Raw genomic sequence first — 15,950 nt, 5'->3', positions numbered from 1 at the left:
CATAGCTAGCCTTTTCTCGACCGGCGCTCAGCTCCTCCACTTCGTCTATCCCGAATCTCGCCTCGACAGGCTGGGCCATGAAGCAATTGTTCTAGAATGTCAAGCAAATCCGCACTGAAGGCGGTGCGAACAGCACTCGACGCAAAGGATTTCGAGCTTGCAGCTGAGAAAGCGAAAGCTATTGTGCAGCAAGATCCTCAGATCTACCATGCGTGTGTTGCCCCGACCCCGCGGTACCCATTGCGCTGCTCACCGTCTAACCATCTTACAGCAATGTCTTCCTTGGTCTAGCTTTAGATAAACTTAACAAAAACACCGAGGCTGAAAGAGCCTATCTTTCGGCAATTCGGGTTAAAGAGAACGACAAGACAGCGTGGCAGGGACTCATCAACCTCTTTGAGAAGCAGGGAGCTCACAAGCTCGATACGTATCGCGACGCAGTTCTCCGACTTGGTCAAGTATATGCCGAATCGTGCGTTCACATTTCGTGTTTGTCTTTATACTGAATGATCACTAAATAAGTGCAGAGATGACAAAAACCGCTGCCAAGATTTGGTCGACAAGTACGTCGGGTTCGCGAAGAAGAACGGATCTCGGTCGCAGTACAAGAAAGCCCTCGAATTACATCTGCCATCATGCCCGCTCTACGATTTCCTCGAGGGAAGAGTTCCCCATCCTTCGCACACCTACCTCCGATTGATAGAAATGACCGAGGCGGAGGAAAAGGAGTTTATCAACAGAGAAATCGGTGAACGACGTACGCGACTGGGGGCAAAGATTGATCAGGTTACACTGGAGGTCAAGAGGGAGGCCTTCAAGCGGAGCGAGCTAGAGGAGCTATACCGTGGAATTGTCAATTGGTCTCATGATGATGAAGTTCGGCGTACCTACGAAGAGAAGTTGTTACAGCGGGCGAACGACATCCTCTCCGTGCTACCGGCGAATGAAAAGGACGCCAAGCGAGCAGAAGTGTTCCAGGCCGCCCACGATATGGTGATCATCAAGCACCCTTACGAGCTCGCGTGGAAGATCGTGCTAGAATGGCAGGATATTCAGAACTTCTCGGAGTGGGACCGCAACTTCTTGGACGACTTTATTGAATTCTTCCCCGAAGACGGCCTCTCTAAGCTGCTGAAGGGCTTCTTGGCTAGTGACTTGTCACCGTTCCCGAAAGACAAAGAGCCCAAAGAAGTTGCAAAGAAGGATGAAGAGACCGAGAACAACAATGGCGAGAGCAATGAGCTAGGTGTCCAGGATAACCTGCTCTTGATGGTGGAAGGCCTTGAAGGATCTTCGGCATCTATTGTCGCTCACCGGGTCGTGGCCGAACTGTATCTCTCACTTGAAGAGTACGACAGCACAGTGGATGTCTGTCGCAAAGGCCTTCGCAATGTGCAGGACCTTGTCAGGAGGACTGGCATCAGTCTGCAAAACACCACGGATGCACTCAACATAATGCTCGCCAACTCGCTTATCTATTACCAGTCTCCCCGGCATCACCCCGAAGCTAAGCGGATTTTCGAAGAGATCTTGGGTAGAGAGCCGAAATCCACAAGCTGCTTGTTGGGTATCGGTCTGATCCTTAAGGTTGACGAGGATTACTCCGAAGCCGTCAATTTCCTGGAGCGTGCGCTAGAGCGAGACCCGACGAATATTAAAGTCCGCGGTGAGCTGTCGTGGTGTAGGGCACTCAACGGCGATGTTGCATCTGGCTTGGAGGGACTGCAAGACGTTCTTGAGGAACTTCAGGAAGCGGAGTCTGACAATAGAGAATTTAAAGCTGAGATCCTCTACCGGGTGGGATACTGCCAGTGGGAGAATGATCCATCGCCGGCAGCACGCAAAGACCGGACTGGAGCATACGCCAGCTTCCTCGCGTCTATCCAGTCAAACATGAACTTTGCTCCTGCCTATACAAGTCTCGGTCTCTACTATGCAGACTACAAAAAGGACAAGACCCGAGCACGCAGGTGCTTCCACAAGGCATTCGAGCTGTCAGCGTCAGAGATCGAAGCAGCTGAGCGACTTGCCAAGACATTCGCCGATCAGAGGGAATGGGATCTTGTCGAAGCTGTGTCCCAACGTGTCGTTGATTCAGGGAAAGCTAAGCCTGCCCCAGGCTCGAAGCGCAAAGGCTACAGCTGGCCCTACGCAGCTCTGGGCACAGTGCAAATCAACAAGCAACAGTACCCTAAGAGTATTGTCTCTTTCCAGGCGGCTCTCAGAATCTCTCCCAACGACTACCATTCATGGGTCGGTCTAGGCGAGAGCTACCACCACTCTGGCAGATTCATTGCCGCTACAAAGGCGTTTGAGCACGCACAGCAGCTCGAGGATAATCTGTCCGACAAGGAGCAGATCTGGTTTGCAAGGTACATGCTGGCTAATGTCAAGCGAGAGCTCGGCGAATACGAGGATGCTATTGCGAGATATGAGGACGTCTTGCAGGTGCGGCCTAATGAATTTGGAGTGGCAATTGCGCTGCTTCAAACGCTTACCGAGAGCGCCTGGAAGAGTCTGGACCAGGGTCTTTACAATGACTGTATTGAGCTGGCACGGAAGGCCCTACTAGTAGCGAAGTCGCTTGCTCTGGAACGGGTCGACGTTTTCAACCTATGGAAAGGAATAGGAGACTCCTGTACACTCTTCTCTTACGTCCAGTCAAAAGCGGGTAGGTTGCCGGTTGATGAGCTACGAGACCTACTTGAGACTCAGCTAGAACCTACGGCTCTGGATATTTTGACAGAAGTTGATAATGTTGGTCATGACTATCTATCTTCGTTGACAGCGGACGATGAGACCGCCGACCGGACGAGCCAATGCCTCTACGCTGCTATCCTGGCCTACAAGCGTGCCATTCAGGTCTCTCTGCGGGACAGCCATGCCCAAGCAGTCGCCTGGTACAACCTGGGCTGGGCAGAGTACCGAGCCTACCGGTGTTTGCAAACCATCTTGAACACGGAGAACAAGAAGCAGTCACGTAAGCTTTTGAAGGCAGCTATGCGATGCTTTAAGAGAGCCATTGAGCTCGAAGCTGGAAATTCGGAGTTCTGGAACGCCCTGGGAGTAGTCACCACGAGCATGAGTCCCAAGGTCGCACAGCATGCATTCGTCCGCAGTCTTCATCTCAACGACAGGAGCGCCCAAGTCTGGACGAACCTGGGAACACTTTATCTCATTCACAATGACATCCAGCTCGCTAACGAGGCTTTCACCCGGGCACAGTCCACTGACCCCGACTACTCCCCGGCCTGGGTTGGCCAAGGATTCTTGGCTCTCTTGTTCGGGGATCCTCAGGAAGCGAGAGGCCTCTTTGAACATGCCTTTGATATCTCCACTTCATCGACCCGTTTGTCAAAGAAGCAGTATACGATGAGCTTATTCGACCACCTCCTGTCTGATTCGTCACTGTCGAACGAAATCTCGCAACTCATCCAGCCATTCTTTGCCCTGCACCAGCTCTCCAGCCAGGACCCGTCTGACCTTCCGTTCGTCCACCTTTCTGCTCTCTTGGCGGAAAGAATTGGCGAACACACCGATGCTGAGGCTAGTCTGCGGTTAGTTTGCGCAGGTATGGAAAGTGAATACGAAGTCACAGAATCCGCGTCTTCCCTCTCCCGATATGCACAGGCCAATGCAGACATTGCTCGTGTTCTGCTGGCGCGCCACGACTTCGAAGAAGCTGCTGAGAAGGCGGAGACAGCTCTTATGCTGTCTGGAGAGGAAGATGCCGAGAAGTTCGACCCAGAGACAAACCGCAAGTTGCGCCTGTCGGCCCATTTGACAGCCGGTCTAGCACATTACTACATGAAGTCGATGGACAACGCGATTGACATGTTCCGAGACGCCCTTCAGGAAGCCGACAACGCTCCGGAGGTGGTGTGCCTCTTGGCACAGGTTCTGTGGGCCAAGGGCGGAGAAGAGGAGCGCGCTGTGGCACGGCAGCAACTATTCGACTGTGTTGAGGAGAACCCCGATCACATTGGGGCCGTCACGCTCCTAGGAGCAATCGCACTCCTTGACGCCGATGCGGATGCCATCGATGCAGTCGAGTCCGATCTGCAGAATATGATCACTAGAGACGACATTGAGATCCACGAACGCGGTAAGCTAATCAAGCTCTTGACCGCCATCTCGACCCTTGGATTCACGGACAACTCTGGCGTACCCGAGGATGTTCGACGCGTCGGCGAGGCCACAGCAGCGGTGATGAGATCGCCGTACGAACCTCAAGGTTGGGTAGAGTTGGCGGCCGCCACGCAGGAACTGTACCCTGCGGAGATGGCGACCAAACGGGCAGCGAGGAGTGTCCCTCCCCGAAGCAACCTGGAAGCCATCGATCTCTCCGCCGCATACGCACAGACCGGAAAGGCAAGCGATGCACTGCGGGCGATCATGGTTGCGCCATGGAAGCAGACTGGATGGGAGGAGCTGAACCACGCGGTCTCAACAACCAGCTAGACGTGTTGTAGTTGGTTAACTGTCACACACACATACACATATTAGTATAGATGCATACAAGCATTAGACACACTCCATCATCCACATTCCTCCAACAAGGAAACCTACCATAATAGCAGACCCAGTCTACACCCCCCCATTAATCCTCCCCAACAACCTCTCCTTCCTCCCCTCCCTCCACTGCACATCCAACCCCTCAATCTTCCCTCCCAACACCACACAGGACTCCGGCGTAAGCATCACCAACCCCCTCGCAACCGTAACATCCCTCACGACGACCTTCGCCCCAATAGCCAACTTCCCCAACCCAATCCCATTGACCTTAGCAAACTCCACCCCGACGGCCCTCGTCCCCGCCGCATCCTGCAGTATCAACCGATGCGGTCCATTACTGTCACCTCCACCACCTGCATTATTATTATTGTTATTGTTGTTGTTGTTCTCCGCAGCAGCAGCCTCACTATCCTCCCCCACATTCACCGTCCTCACGATCTCCCTCCCCCGAATCGCCTCCCCCCTCTCCACGCGCTCAATAGCCTCCACCTGGCTCCAGAGACTCGTGCCGATGTCTTCGATGTCGAGGACTTGGAGTGGGATGGGGCCGTTGACACGGCGTTCTTGGATCGTGGGGTCGAAGATGTCGACTGGGAGGAGGGTGGAGGGGTTGGTCGTGCTGAGGGAGTCGCGGATGTCGGAGGTCAGGATGCGGAAGAGGGCGGTTTGGGTGAGGGCGCTGAGGGGGATGGTGCGTGAGGTTGATGTTGTTGATGTTGATGTTGAGGTGAGGAAGGTGGTTAGCCAGGTGGGGGAGACGGGGAGGGATTTGGTGGTGAGGAGGTGGGTGGTTATTTGTTGATGAGTGTTGGAGGTCATTGTTGTTGGTAGTAGGGATGTCAATTAAACATCAAAAGAAAGAAGGTGCATGGTTGTGAGGTGATATTCAAGCTGAGGATGTAGATAGTAGCTCTGGTGGAAAATGTTTACTGTTCGTAGCTCCGATGCGGAGCGGAACGAATCCGGGGAACGGACCAGCTAGCTAGACTTCATCTGAACTCTCCTTATCGGGGCGATCTTTAACCTTTCAACTGCTTTTCACGAACCACTACAAAATACATACGCACCTATATTCTAACCTCACCTTCTGACAATTTACATTTACGAAATCTGCAATCGACATGTCCGCCCTCTCCTCCCCCCGCCCCTCAATCGCCTCATCCCGCGCCCACTCTCCAACACCAACATCCTCGCACCGACCCTCCCTCGACACCCTCAACACAAACTACAACCTCAACAACCTCAGCGCCTCCTCCACCCCATCCACCGCCCGCGCTGTCTCTCCATCCCTCCACCCCCGTCGCAACCGCGCCGCCCTCCGCGACTACTACAACCTCAAACCCTCCTCCGCAGCCGATCCCAACAATGACGGGCGCCGCTCACGCAGCATCCCGCGGCACACCGACGCAGGCGACATCTCCAGCAGCAGTAGCGGTGCCGGCGGCCCATCCATACTCTCCACAACAGGAACCGAGCTCGATAGCCCGGACTTCGACCCGCAACGCTACGTGAACCAGCTCCTCGCTTCGTCGTCGCTATCGACGGTCCTGAAAGCGGAGAATACGCTTGTCGGGGATATCCGCACGTTGGACAGTGAGCGCAAGGCGCTGGTGTATGATAATTACTCGAAGTTGATTAGGGCTGTTGAGACGATTGGAAAGATGCGAAGGACCATGGATGATCGGGGCGCGCCGTTGACGATGACGAAGACGCTGGGGCCCGCGATTGCGTTTGTGGCGGAGACTGCTGGGGGTTTGATTCAGGAGGGGGAGGAGCAGCAGAGGAGGATGAGGGAGGTTAAGGAGAGTGAGGGGGGTGAGAGGAGGAAGGCTGAAAAAGGGACGGTGAAGTGGGTGCTTGCGGCGCCGGGGAGGTTGGAGAAGTTGTTGGAGGAGGGGAAGGGGGATGAGGCGGAGGGGGATTGGGGTGAGGTGAAGAAGTTGTTGGATAAGTGGGAGGGGGTGAAGGGTGTGAAGGAGGTTAGGGAGGCTTGTGAGAAGGTTATGGAGGGGAGAGAAGATTGAGTTGGGGGATTCTATACCTGAGGGTTTTTCAGACTCATCAACAGTTGGATTGGGGTTGATATGCCCCGCAATGCGTGAGAGTAGCCTCTCCGGAGTCAGTACGGTGCACCCATGTTCAGTTGAAGATCCATCTTCATCTCGGGTTCATAACGTGGGCCCCAGCATGGTACAAGAGGGTGCCTTGCTATCACCATTCAGCCACCTCCAGACCGACAGACATTTGTCTCATCCATCAAGGCATTTAAACAGCTCGAGCCGGTCTCTGAGCTACCACTTATCTTCTATAAGCCACTGCAACGCAATATAGATTAATGAAACCATATACCCACAACATGCATACATACCAACGTTCACATCATATCATATCCAAGCACAGACCAAATGTCCAAGACACCAGCTCAACCCCAAACTCAATATCACAATCTACTTCTTCCCAAAATCCCGACTCGAGTACATACTCGCCCTCAACCCCCACACATTACCCCCCTTGATATCCAAATGCGTATACGCATCACACTTATAATAAATCGGCCGTCCATCCAAATCCACCAATTCCAAAGCTACCATCTTCCTCAAAACCCTCTCCACATCAGCTCTATCCTCATAATCCTTCGTATAGATGCAAATCAACCTCGTCTTGTTTGAACCCCCTTCTTCACCACCACCAGCAGTAGCAGTAGCAGTAGCCACCTTAGCCCCGAACCCCAACTCCCCCTTCGCCGTAGCCTCCGCCACCACCCCCCACACCTCATCCACCTTCGCCGGCGAGATAAACAACATCCACTTGCCCGAAACCACACCCGTTTCCCGCGCCAGAGCAAACAGCGTCCTCTCCAGATCTACACGGTGCCTGGTGAGTTCGCGCGTCAGCGCAGCCGGCGTTTGCGTCTTCTTCGGCTTCTTAGCGTGTTCGGCCCGCGCCTGGGAGATCCTGTCCTCGTGCGCGCCTAGCTCGGCTGTGCCGTCTTTCACAAGCTTCTTGATGTCCGCTTGGGGGTTCTGGTAACTGTAGCTGGATACGTATATCCAGGACCCTGTGGGGGATGTGGAGAGGGTGGATGATGGGCGTAGACGGGCGAGGAAGGATGATATAGGTTCGTTGGGTGAGGGGCGGTTGTGTCTGATTGGGGTTGTGTCTGTGCTTGAAATTGGGACGTCGAAGTCGTGGGTGGGGATTGGGGTTGATGGGGGTGAAGTTGTAAGGTCCATGGGCTCGGGTGCATCTGATGCATCGGATGGCGATGAGGGCATGGTTCCTCGGGCTGCAAGGACGTTTTGCTTGATGGTATTGTACTCATGTGGATGGATGTCTGTCCAGTAGTGGTCGGTGTCGAGTTTGGACACTTCCTCTTCTAGACGTGTTGTCTCTTCCTCCGAACCTGTGGGGTTGGTTAGTTGGTGGGTTCGTTTGCATTGGAGGGAGTACAAGCCGTAGAAACTGGATTCTTCTGATAGGTCTGGCATGGTGACTTTGTTAGGCATCTGTGGTGAATCTTTGATAGTGATGATAGGGCGAGATGTAGGATAGTAGATGGACGTATATGAATAAGGATGGGGGTAGAGAAAGAGTGATAGATCGAATGGGGAGAGGCCTGGTTGAATGAGGCTGAAGGTGGAACAAGTGAAGGCGACTGGGGCTTGTCACTCCCACCCACCACTGCCACAGTCACTGTGCCATTTATGGGTGAATTAGTGGTCTGGCGTTTGCCTATAAATTTGCAGTCTTTTCCTCGTTCTTCTCTTCTTCTCTTCTTCATCTTTCTGGTTGGTCATCTCCCCTGCAGGCATTATATATGCACTGGACTTTCTACAGCCCTGGTTTCATTAGTGATAGACAAGCCTTGATCGACTGATATACCTTATAAAGAAAGCAAACCTGTCTTTCCTAGTTTGGTCACAGCAACAAGTATGCCTTAGTGCTGTGCTAGATGAATCTGGCATATGGAACCTGATCCTTAATAGTGGCTTGAATTCGAAGGAATGACCCAAGACCCTGTAGGTTTACTTGGTCTTACTGATAGTCGTATAAACAAAAACAACGTTTTGCAGAGATCATTTCAATCTCCATGATATCTTTCATTCTATATGTTCTCTTCAAGTTAGAGCCATGGTGGAGGACAGCAAACCGCATTGGGGCCCTGCTCAATAATTCTACAGTCGTAATGCAAGAAACAATGCCCTAAATCCCACGAGGACTTTCTTATTAAACTTCTCATTGAATGGGGCCAACCCTGTAGTTGCACTTGATGTGTACCTCCGCCATAAATCCATTTCAGGGCGTTGCAGGCCGATAGTCGGCCAAGACATGGCTATTCAACAATACTTGACGAGATCGAATATGCAACATTACAAGAACCATCAGGCAGTCACTTTCTTGCGCCATCAAAGAACTACGACGAGGACGACAGCACGCATGCGTTTACAGAAATCAGCGGCCGCATCTATATCGATAAAAGCTACTTTCAGGAGGGACAATTGACAGGAGAAAGCTTCACCCAAGAGATGAAGTGGAGCATTGAACACTGTGGGTCTAATGAGAAGCTATGTCCTCGTGGCTAGGCTTCACGTCTACTACCGCATGATAGACGTGGACAATACATCTAGCCTGCTGATAGAGTTCATGGCTCTTCCTGACAAACTGTGATAAACAAGCTTTCTTGCCAAGACAAGGTAGAAACCCAACAAGTATTCTATAAGCTAGCTAACCAATGCTGCACATTGCGATTGTACTAGAAACGACCCTAGGGTTTTCTAGGATGCGATACTTCCCATTATCGAGAACGTCGCCTTGATAAGTGGGCATGTCGTCGGACAAGGAACGACATGCGTTGGTGCCTATCAATGTTGACTTCAACACCAGTCACTTTATTCTTCGGAACAGTCTTGTCACTATTCCACCAGTGTATGGAAAGCCTCGGCAGAAAATGACCATCGTGTGCCCTGCCTTTTAGGGCTAGAACGCAGTGAATGGGTCCAGATCATTGATCCATGCGGGAAATGTTATATCTCGAAGATATAGGGACAGCGCTATGAACAAAAGGTAGTATGTCGGGGTATTACACCTTCATCATTTTTTCCCTCCGCCTACTATATGACAAGTTCGGAGCAGACTCAACGCAAAAGGGTTGGTGCACCTTATCGGGAATCACAAGTAGGAGCAAGTTGAACTACTTTCGACTCTCTCCAGAGATGACTGTGGAATAACACCCAACAAACACTCCTGGAAGCAGCTGGTTCGCTTTATGAGACCATTTGCGATGGCAATCTAGCATACAACGACAGTGACAACCTAAATGTTATAAAGCCGGATATGCCTGCTGACTGATAGTGGCCAGAAGGAGGGCGGACAGATAATCGAGCCCTACTATACCAAAACGCTAACATGAAAACTCGTCTTTACCTACACGAGTCATTGGAAAGCCACTCACTCTATAACTTCAATTGCTGTTCCGCAGGTTCTGTTGCACTTTAGAATAGACCAGAAGAAATAGCGGCTTGCGTCTGGGAGAAGACAAGCTCCGCAAACTTGAATTTAGGCTTGGCGCTTGCCCTGATAATTACTCTGGTATATAGTGACGGAGTACGCATGACAATGACCGAATTCTATCCGACGCAGAGGACACGCAGAATCGCCCCGATCGATGACAGACATCTGGCCCTGCTGTCGGGAGCTAAAGATCAAGCTTCTCCTCATTTCTGTTCCTGACTGAATGGCTCCCAGTCAACAACGCCTTGAAGCGAACGTGACTTTCGGAAGACCCAAGTAATCTTGGGGAAGTGGACCGCCTTGATCGATGCTCCTGTGCATGCAGTCCTTCTTAACAACGTGGACGTTAGGACTGTCAAGCAAGTTGATGAAGATACGTTCAACTCGGGGAGTTGGAGGAGATGAACATTGTTGCGTGATATGAAGGTCGATCTGGTTTTTCTTCGTTTCGTTGGCCTAAGAACTTACTCGAGCACCAAAGACTTCACTCTAGGAACAGCAAATGGTGCTTACGAGCCATACAATTTGACCTCATATCTTGTCAGTTATCTGACGTACTCTGCGGAGCCATATATTCGAAAAAGCCATGGAAGCTCACAAATGGGATATCAGACCTCATAAGTCCTTATAGCCGCTGCTTCAGGGAAATGACGTGTGCAGGTATCCAGTCATTGCCATCACTCCTAGCAATATAGTGCGAGATGCCCATGTCACTCTTCTATTGAAGCGCTAGCATATTATAGTATTTGCTGTCGAACCTGGCTACCAAGAAACATGCATCCGGGTAGTCTCTGAAGCAGATGCAGAAACCTCTTTGCCCCCTTTACTTACATAAATTGGAACAGGAAACCAATACTCTTCTGCTCTGGTTATAGACATCCCACTGCAGTTAGTTATTCCCATTAAGAAGAAAAATTACATTATTCCCGTTTGGTATTAAGTTGACGACTCACATAGGTCATCCACAAGGCCATATTTCTGGCCAGCAGTTTCTCAAGGGCTGGTAGCCGCATAAGCAACCGCGTGGAGAAGAAGCTCAAAAAGGAGCGCAAAGGAATCTCGAAAATGTCGAAGCGAGATCTTAGTTTTCTGGAAGAGTCCATCCAAAGAGGAAACTCATGGCATTATTCGTGAAGTTGCTTGGGCCCACTGTGGCTGGAAAACATGGAGTACTTGACTCGATTCATCGCTGACTACACACCTTGGTTTATAGCAAGGGCTAACATCTCTGCTCTGCTATTCGGGTGTCACGGGCTGTTCGGGGACTTCCCTGTGCTAAGAGTTTAGGTCAAGCATCAAAGAAAGGGAGATATATGAAGGCTTGCCATATTAGCCATACAAATTGACATGGCACACTGGAATTATGGGATAAAACTAACCGTCCACGACTGATTCCGCAGGTAGATCCAGTTTGCCCTTAGAACGATTGCCAATCCAACAGCAGGTGAAGAATAAACCGTGCTCCGCCTTGATGGAATAATGGCTTCGACGATTTCTCAAGAAGGAAGATCTATCAAAGCTGAATCTCTTCTATATAACTGGTGGGTGCAGAATGTCAAGATCTTCAGCAGGGACATCTGAAGGGTACTTTAGAAGAGCAAGAAAAGCTTAACACATTCCCGCTCGAAGTGAAAAGAGGCGGCAGTTCTCCATAGGAGCTAACCTTTGGACGGAGAATTGGTCACACGCCAGGGTTTAGGGTTTAAATTTCTTATCAATGAATGCTGGAACAGTCATGGTCGCTTCCTGCTCGATATTGCATCTCGTTCACCAATCACTGCATATTCCGAGCCCACATCGATTCTGCTTGTGATATAAGTATTGGACATAACAATGACTATATTGTGTATCCCAATTATACCTTCAAATACAGTCCGCTTACTTGTATGAAGCTTGTACAAACTTTCGGCAAGAGAAAAAGTACAGCCAAAGAGATTCTGTCTCCTTCCGTTCCTAATAGCGCGTCTCCTTGTCGTCAACACTGAGGAGACCATACATACTTAAGATACCCAAAGATGCAGAGATGACGCCTCGCGGTCAACAAGTTGGTTGGACAACAAACCTGACTCTCAAACTCGCTAGTGAGTCAGTGAACAGTGAGGATATAAACCGGTGTTCCTGAAGCCAGAAATGGGTAACAGACTTTGGAAGTACGCAACCACCGATGGTCAAACGATCGCAGAGACCACATACTGCTTACTCCACGACGCGGGTCGCGAAGTCAAGTCAAAGCTTGTGAAGGATACTACCGTTACGTACTACACTAAACTGACCCAGGCCGAACGAGTAGGGGAAGGCGTTGGATCGACGGACCCAAGACACTGTTTGCTATCAAGGAGCTTCAGCATGGCCAATAATGAAGAACCAACCAATTCAGTGAGCAAAGTCCTTCGAAAGCACTTTTGCTACGCCTGCCATATTTCTGCATATCTTCGCTTTTGCAAAAGATATATTGGATTATGAAAACTCTCGTGAGCTGGGCAAGTGATGTCCTTAGTGTGTGTTAGTGTCTATATTCTAATAAAATTAATTGTTCCTATTTACTGAACCAGGGTACTATTGAGGTGAAGCTATGGGAAGACATCGCTGAGACAGGTAGCTGACGACTAGCTGACAGTAAAGGTGTTGTGTTTACCCTGTAAACGTCATAGAATGCATGCCTACATTATATGAATCATTAACACATGCTGTTCAAAGTCGTATGCGTACACTATACTGACACGCCGCCCGCACAGAGACCTCTCGAGCGAGTCTAAGTAGCGTTTCCCAGTATGTATATAGTATGTTCAATGATGATCATAAAGAGTATGTCTACAAGATAGCATGGAAAGCCTACTATGGATGGTTTGAATGGAGGTACCATTTTAGATGAATAACTCGTGAACATGATAATAAGATTCGCTTCGTCCAAAGTCCCATAGCATGTAGCTCAACCTGCACTGTGCCGTCATCAAGGCAACAGGCAAAAGAATGAATAGTCCAACCGTGAGAAAAAAAAAGGATGTTGCGCTTCTGAAGGCTCTCGACTATGGTCGTGACTAGTGAGAGGGCAATCTATCCTTGAATGATACATACAACTTGAATGGTAGAAATGTAGAATAAACAAAGGCTACTACTGCAGCCTTGTGGGTAGAGAGTGGCCATTCTTTTAGTAAAATTGAGATCCCAACCCTTAAATTCGCTAGAGAAACAACGCCAATTGAAACGAGTGTCCGAAAACAATCCAACAGAGACTCGACATTTCATTTGCAGCATGAGTGAGCTACCTAGAACGGTGGCATCTGCGTTTGATTGAACATGTACATGCTCTCATCTGGAAAGTTGTTGTTGCCATTGGCAGCAGTGTCGAAGAGCATGCTGTTCATGATAGAGTCATCGTAAAAAGCTCCAATGGAGCTAAAGTCCATCTGGCCAGGCTGGTACATATGCTCACCGTACCCGAAGGAGGCGTCCTCGAAGAAGTCTGTCGTTCCGTTGAGAGGGGCGAAGTCATTGTCGGTATACAAGACGCAGTCTTCGTGCTTCAGCTGGGAGTACGGGTCCTGCAGCGGCAACATCGGGTTTTGCGAATAGTTGTTGACAAATCCCGGGGATTGGAGAGGGCCCGTTGCCGGTGTGCTGAGCTGAGCGGGACTGACTTGGGGTGGGCTCATTTGAACCGAGCTGCCCTGATCCGGGCTCATCTGAAGGGAGAGCATTTCGGCAGGGCTGGCACGGTCGGGGGTCATTTGGAGTGGACTCATATGGTCCGGGCTCAGTTGGAGAGGGCTCATATGGTCAGCATTCATCTGCAGCAAGTTGACCTGGTCCGGAGTCATCTGCAAAGAGCTGATATCCGAAGCCATTTGGAGGGAAGCCAACTGAGCGGGGGCCAGCTGAACAGGGCTGACCTGGTCAGGGCTCATGTGCAGTGGGCTCGAATGAGCCGTGCTGTCTTCAGCTGGACTGGCGCGAGCCGAAGTAGCCCGCCGCTTAGCATTGCGTCCATTGTTCTTGGCACGCACATAGTTCCAACCGTGAGCCTTCTCCATGTGCTGCTTGCAGTTACTCTCTCTCTTCGATTTGTATGCGCAGCCGTTGAACGTGCATGCATACATGCGGGGAGTGGTCGAATGACGATCGTTGACGTGACGCTCGTTCTCCTTCTCGGTAGGCCATCCAAGCTCGTGGTACTTGCATCCTTCAAAGGGGCACTTGAATGGACGCGAGTGCGTTTTCTCATGTTTCCTGTGGAACCGTCAGTAGCCGTATAAGTTGACTCCTACACATATACTTACGTCAAATCACAAGGTCTCTGGAAGATCTTGTCACAGTGAGAGCACTTGGTGTTGATGTTCATGGGAGGAGCGTTCTTCTTGCGGCGAGCCATAGACCGCCTAGCTCCCTCGTCCGCTTCATTCAGACTAAGTGTACGCTTCACCAAGGGTGGAGCGTGGGCATCATAAGCCTCACCAGTCTGCATAGAGACCGCCTGGCCTTCCTTTTGTGCGACGAGCTCAAGAGGACGTCCAGTTTGGCTCATGCCGCCCTCCAGTGTCAATTTGAGCTCACTGAGCTGGTCAGTTTCTGATCTCTGCCTATTGTTTGGGGAGTAAACATACGATGCCTCTTTCTTATTCTTGCGAGCCTCGTCCCGCATGGCCTTGAAACGGTGGACCTGGGCAGTAAGGTCGAGAAAGTACGAGTTGCTGTAGCTCTTATCCGTAGGGATGCACAGGTCCCGGGGGTCCAGGTGAGTGTACGTCTCACTCAGACACAAGATAGTAGAACTGCAGAACTGGTAGTAAGAGCCAACCTCCGCTTCCACGTCCTGTAATTTTGTAAGTGGCATGCAATTTGATGCTAGTGTTCGGATTGTGCTTACAGCAGCTCCGTGGAGGAGAGACTTCTCAAGATCACGAAGAGTACCAATCTGCTTCTTCTCGATCTGCTCGCGAGCGCTCTCGACAAGGTGATGGAAGGGCTTGCAAAACTCCTGCCCGAGTAGGGGGGTGAGGATTCGCTTTTCAATCTCCTCGCTTGCGCTGAGGCTGAGGTTCTGCTTCGAAGCAGATTCCGGCTCAACAGCCATTAAAGAGCTAGTGATAGCCGACTGTGTGCGCGTGACTGTCTTTGAGCGGCTCTCTTTGGCTGCAGGCAAGATTAGATAAAAATGCATGTCAGAAGCCCGTAGCAATGATATCTCACCTTGGCGTGCGGATGCGGTCTCACAGCTGCTAATTGATGTTCCTAGACCACTATCAGAAGGGTGGCAGTGCACCTTCCTGACCTTGGTCTGCGAATCCTTCCTCGAGGGGCCTCTGCGTAGATCGTAATGAAAGGAATCTCCTTTGCCGGATTGTGAGCGCTCGAAGTGAATCTCAAGATAACCCCTGGGAACTGGGAGGCCGTCGCGCTCTTGTCGAGGCGCTGAGTCGCTAGAATCTAGGTCGAAGCGACTCAAAAGTTTGTTCATACGTTGCTGACCGGCGAGAATGGCTTGAAGGGCGGCAGGGGAGGTCGAGGAGCGACGAGGTGAACAGGCTAGGTCCGCGAGGGGATCCTCATCATCGGACGAAGACGGGCTTTTCGAGTGAAATGTTTGATTCTTCTTCAACTGATAGCGCGAGCGCGATGCATGAACGTCTGCCGTGGAGGCGAGCGATGGTGGTCGTGATACGTGACGCCCCCGGCGGGGGTTTTGAGACTTCATGGCGTCTGGATTCCGAATGGTATTCATGGTGGGCGAGTAGCGGAGCAGTGGTCCAAGGCACGTTGCTGAGTTGGCGCACCCCTCTTGCCGCGGTGACTCACTTGTCCGGTATGTTTGCGGAAGAAACTTGGGAGATCGATGAATGTACACTGTTGATGCGGCTCTAATGACGTACGGTGCTGGCGATGGGCTGATTCGAAAGAATAGAAGGTTAGTTGGTTTCTGGACGGTC

At 51.0% G+C, this 15,950-nt stretch overlaps 5 protein-coding genes across 5 annotated transcripts; 2 read left to right on the top strand and 3 right to left on the bottom strand.

Annotated features, from left to right (window-relative positions):
• The first annotated feature begins 58 nt into the window (after positions 1-58).
• On the top strand, positions 59-4,481 carry BO88DRAFT_491061 (SKI complex subunit tetratricopeptide repeat protein SKI3). Its single transcript, XM_025712830.1, has 3 exons — positions 59-212; positions 272-472; positions 528-4,481. The coding sequence occupies exons 1-3, from the start codon at positions 97-99 to the stop codon at positions 4,459-4,461; spliced, it is 4,251 nt and encodes a 1,416-aa protein (XP_025558881.1). The 5' UTR covers positions 59-96; the 3' UTR covers positions 4,462-4,481.
• BO88DRAFT_151200 (OB fold domain-containing protein) lies at positions 4,480-5,432 on the bottom strand. The gene is made up of 2 exons (XM_025701519.1): positions 4,570-5,432; position 4,480 (listed from the first exon to the last, which is right to left on the bottom strand). The coding sequence occupies exon 1, from the start codon at positions 5,332-5,334 to the stop codon at positions 4,588-4,590; it is 747 nt and encodes a 248-aa protein (XP_025558880.1). The 5' UTR covers positions 5,335-5,432; the 3' UTR covers position 4,480; positions 4,570-4,587.
• A 121-nt stretch (positions 5,433-5,553) lies between these two features.
• BO88DRAFT_396282 (COG1/VPS51 family protein) lies at positions 5,554-6,860 on the top strand. Its single transcript, XM_025705232.1, has one exon. It carries the CDS (start codon positions 5,637-5,639, stop codon positions 6,537-6,539), a length of 903 nt encoding a protein of 300 aa, XP_025558879.1. The 5' UTR covers positions 5,554-5,636; the 3' UTR covers positions 6,540-6,860.
• A 102-nt stretch (positions 6,861-6,962) lies between these two features.
• On the bottom strand, positions 6,963-8,003 carry BO88DRAFT_457590 (DUF1917 domain-containing protein; the record flags this gene model as incomplete). The annotated part of the gene is made up of 1 exon (XM_025711000.1): positions 6,963-8,003. The coding sequence occupies one exon, from the start codon at positions 8,001-8,003 to the stop codon at positions 6,963-6,965; it is 1,041 nt and encodes a 346-aa protein (XP_025558878.1).
• Positions 8,004-13,292: 5,289 nt separating this feature from the next.
• Positions 13,293-15,745, bottom strand: ace1 (putative C2H2 transcription factor (Ace1); the record flags this gene model as incomplete). Its single annotated transcript, XM_025703458.1, has 5 exons — positions 13,293-14,253; positions 14,304-14,576; positions 14,628-14,836; positions 14,891-15,156; positions 15,214-15,745. The coding sequence occupies 5 exons, from the start codon at positions 15,743-15,745 to the stop codon at positions 13,293-13,295; spliced, it is 2,241 nt and encodes a 746-aa protein (XP_025558877.1).
• Positions 15,746-15,950: the final 205 nt, after the last annotated feature.

Source organism: Aspergillus vadensis (assembly GCF_003184925.1).
Source record: "Aspergillus vadensis CBS 113365 unplaced genomic scaffold BO88scaffold_27, whole genome shotgun sequence".
Classification (NCBI taxonomy): domain Eukaryota; kingdom Fungi; phylum Ascomycota; class Eurotiomycetes; order Eurotiales; family Aspergillaceae; genus Aspergillus; species Aspergillus vadensis.
The sequence above is the reverse complement of the archived record's forward strand: the minus strand, read 5'-3'. Positions and strand labels throughout refer to the sequence as shown.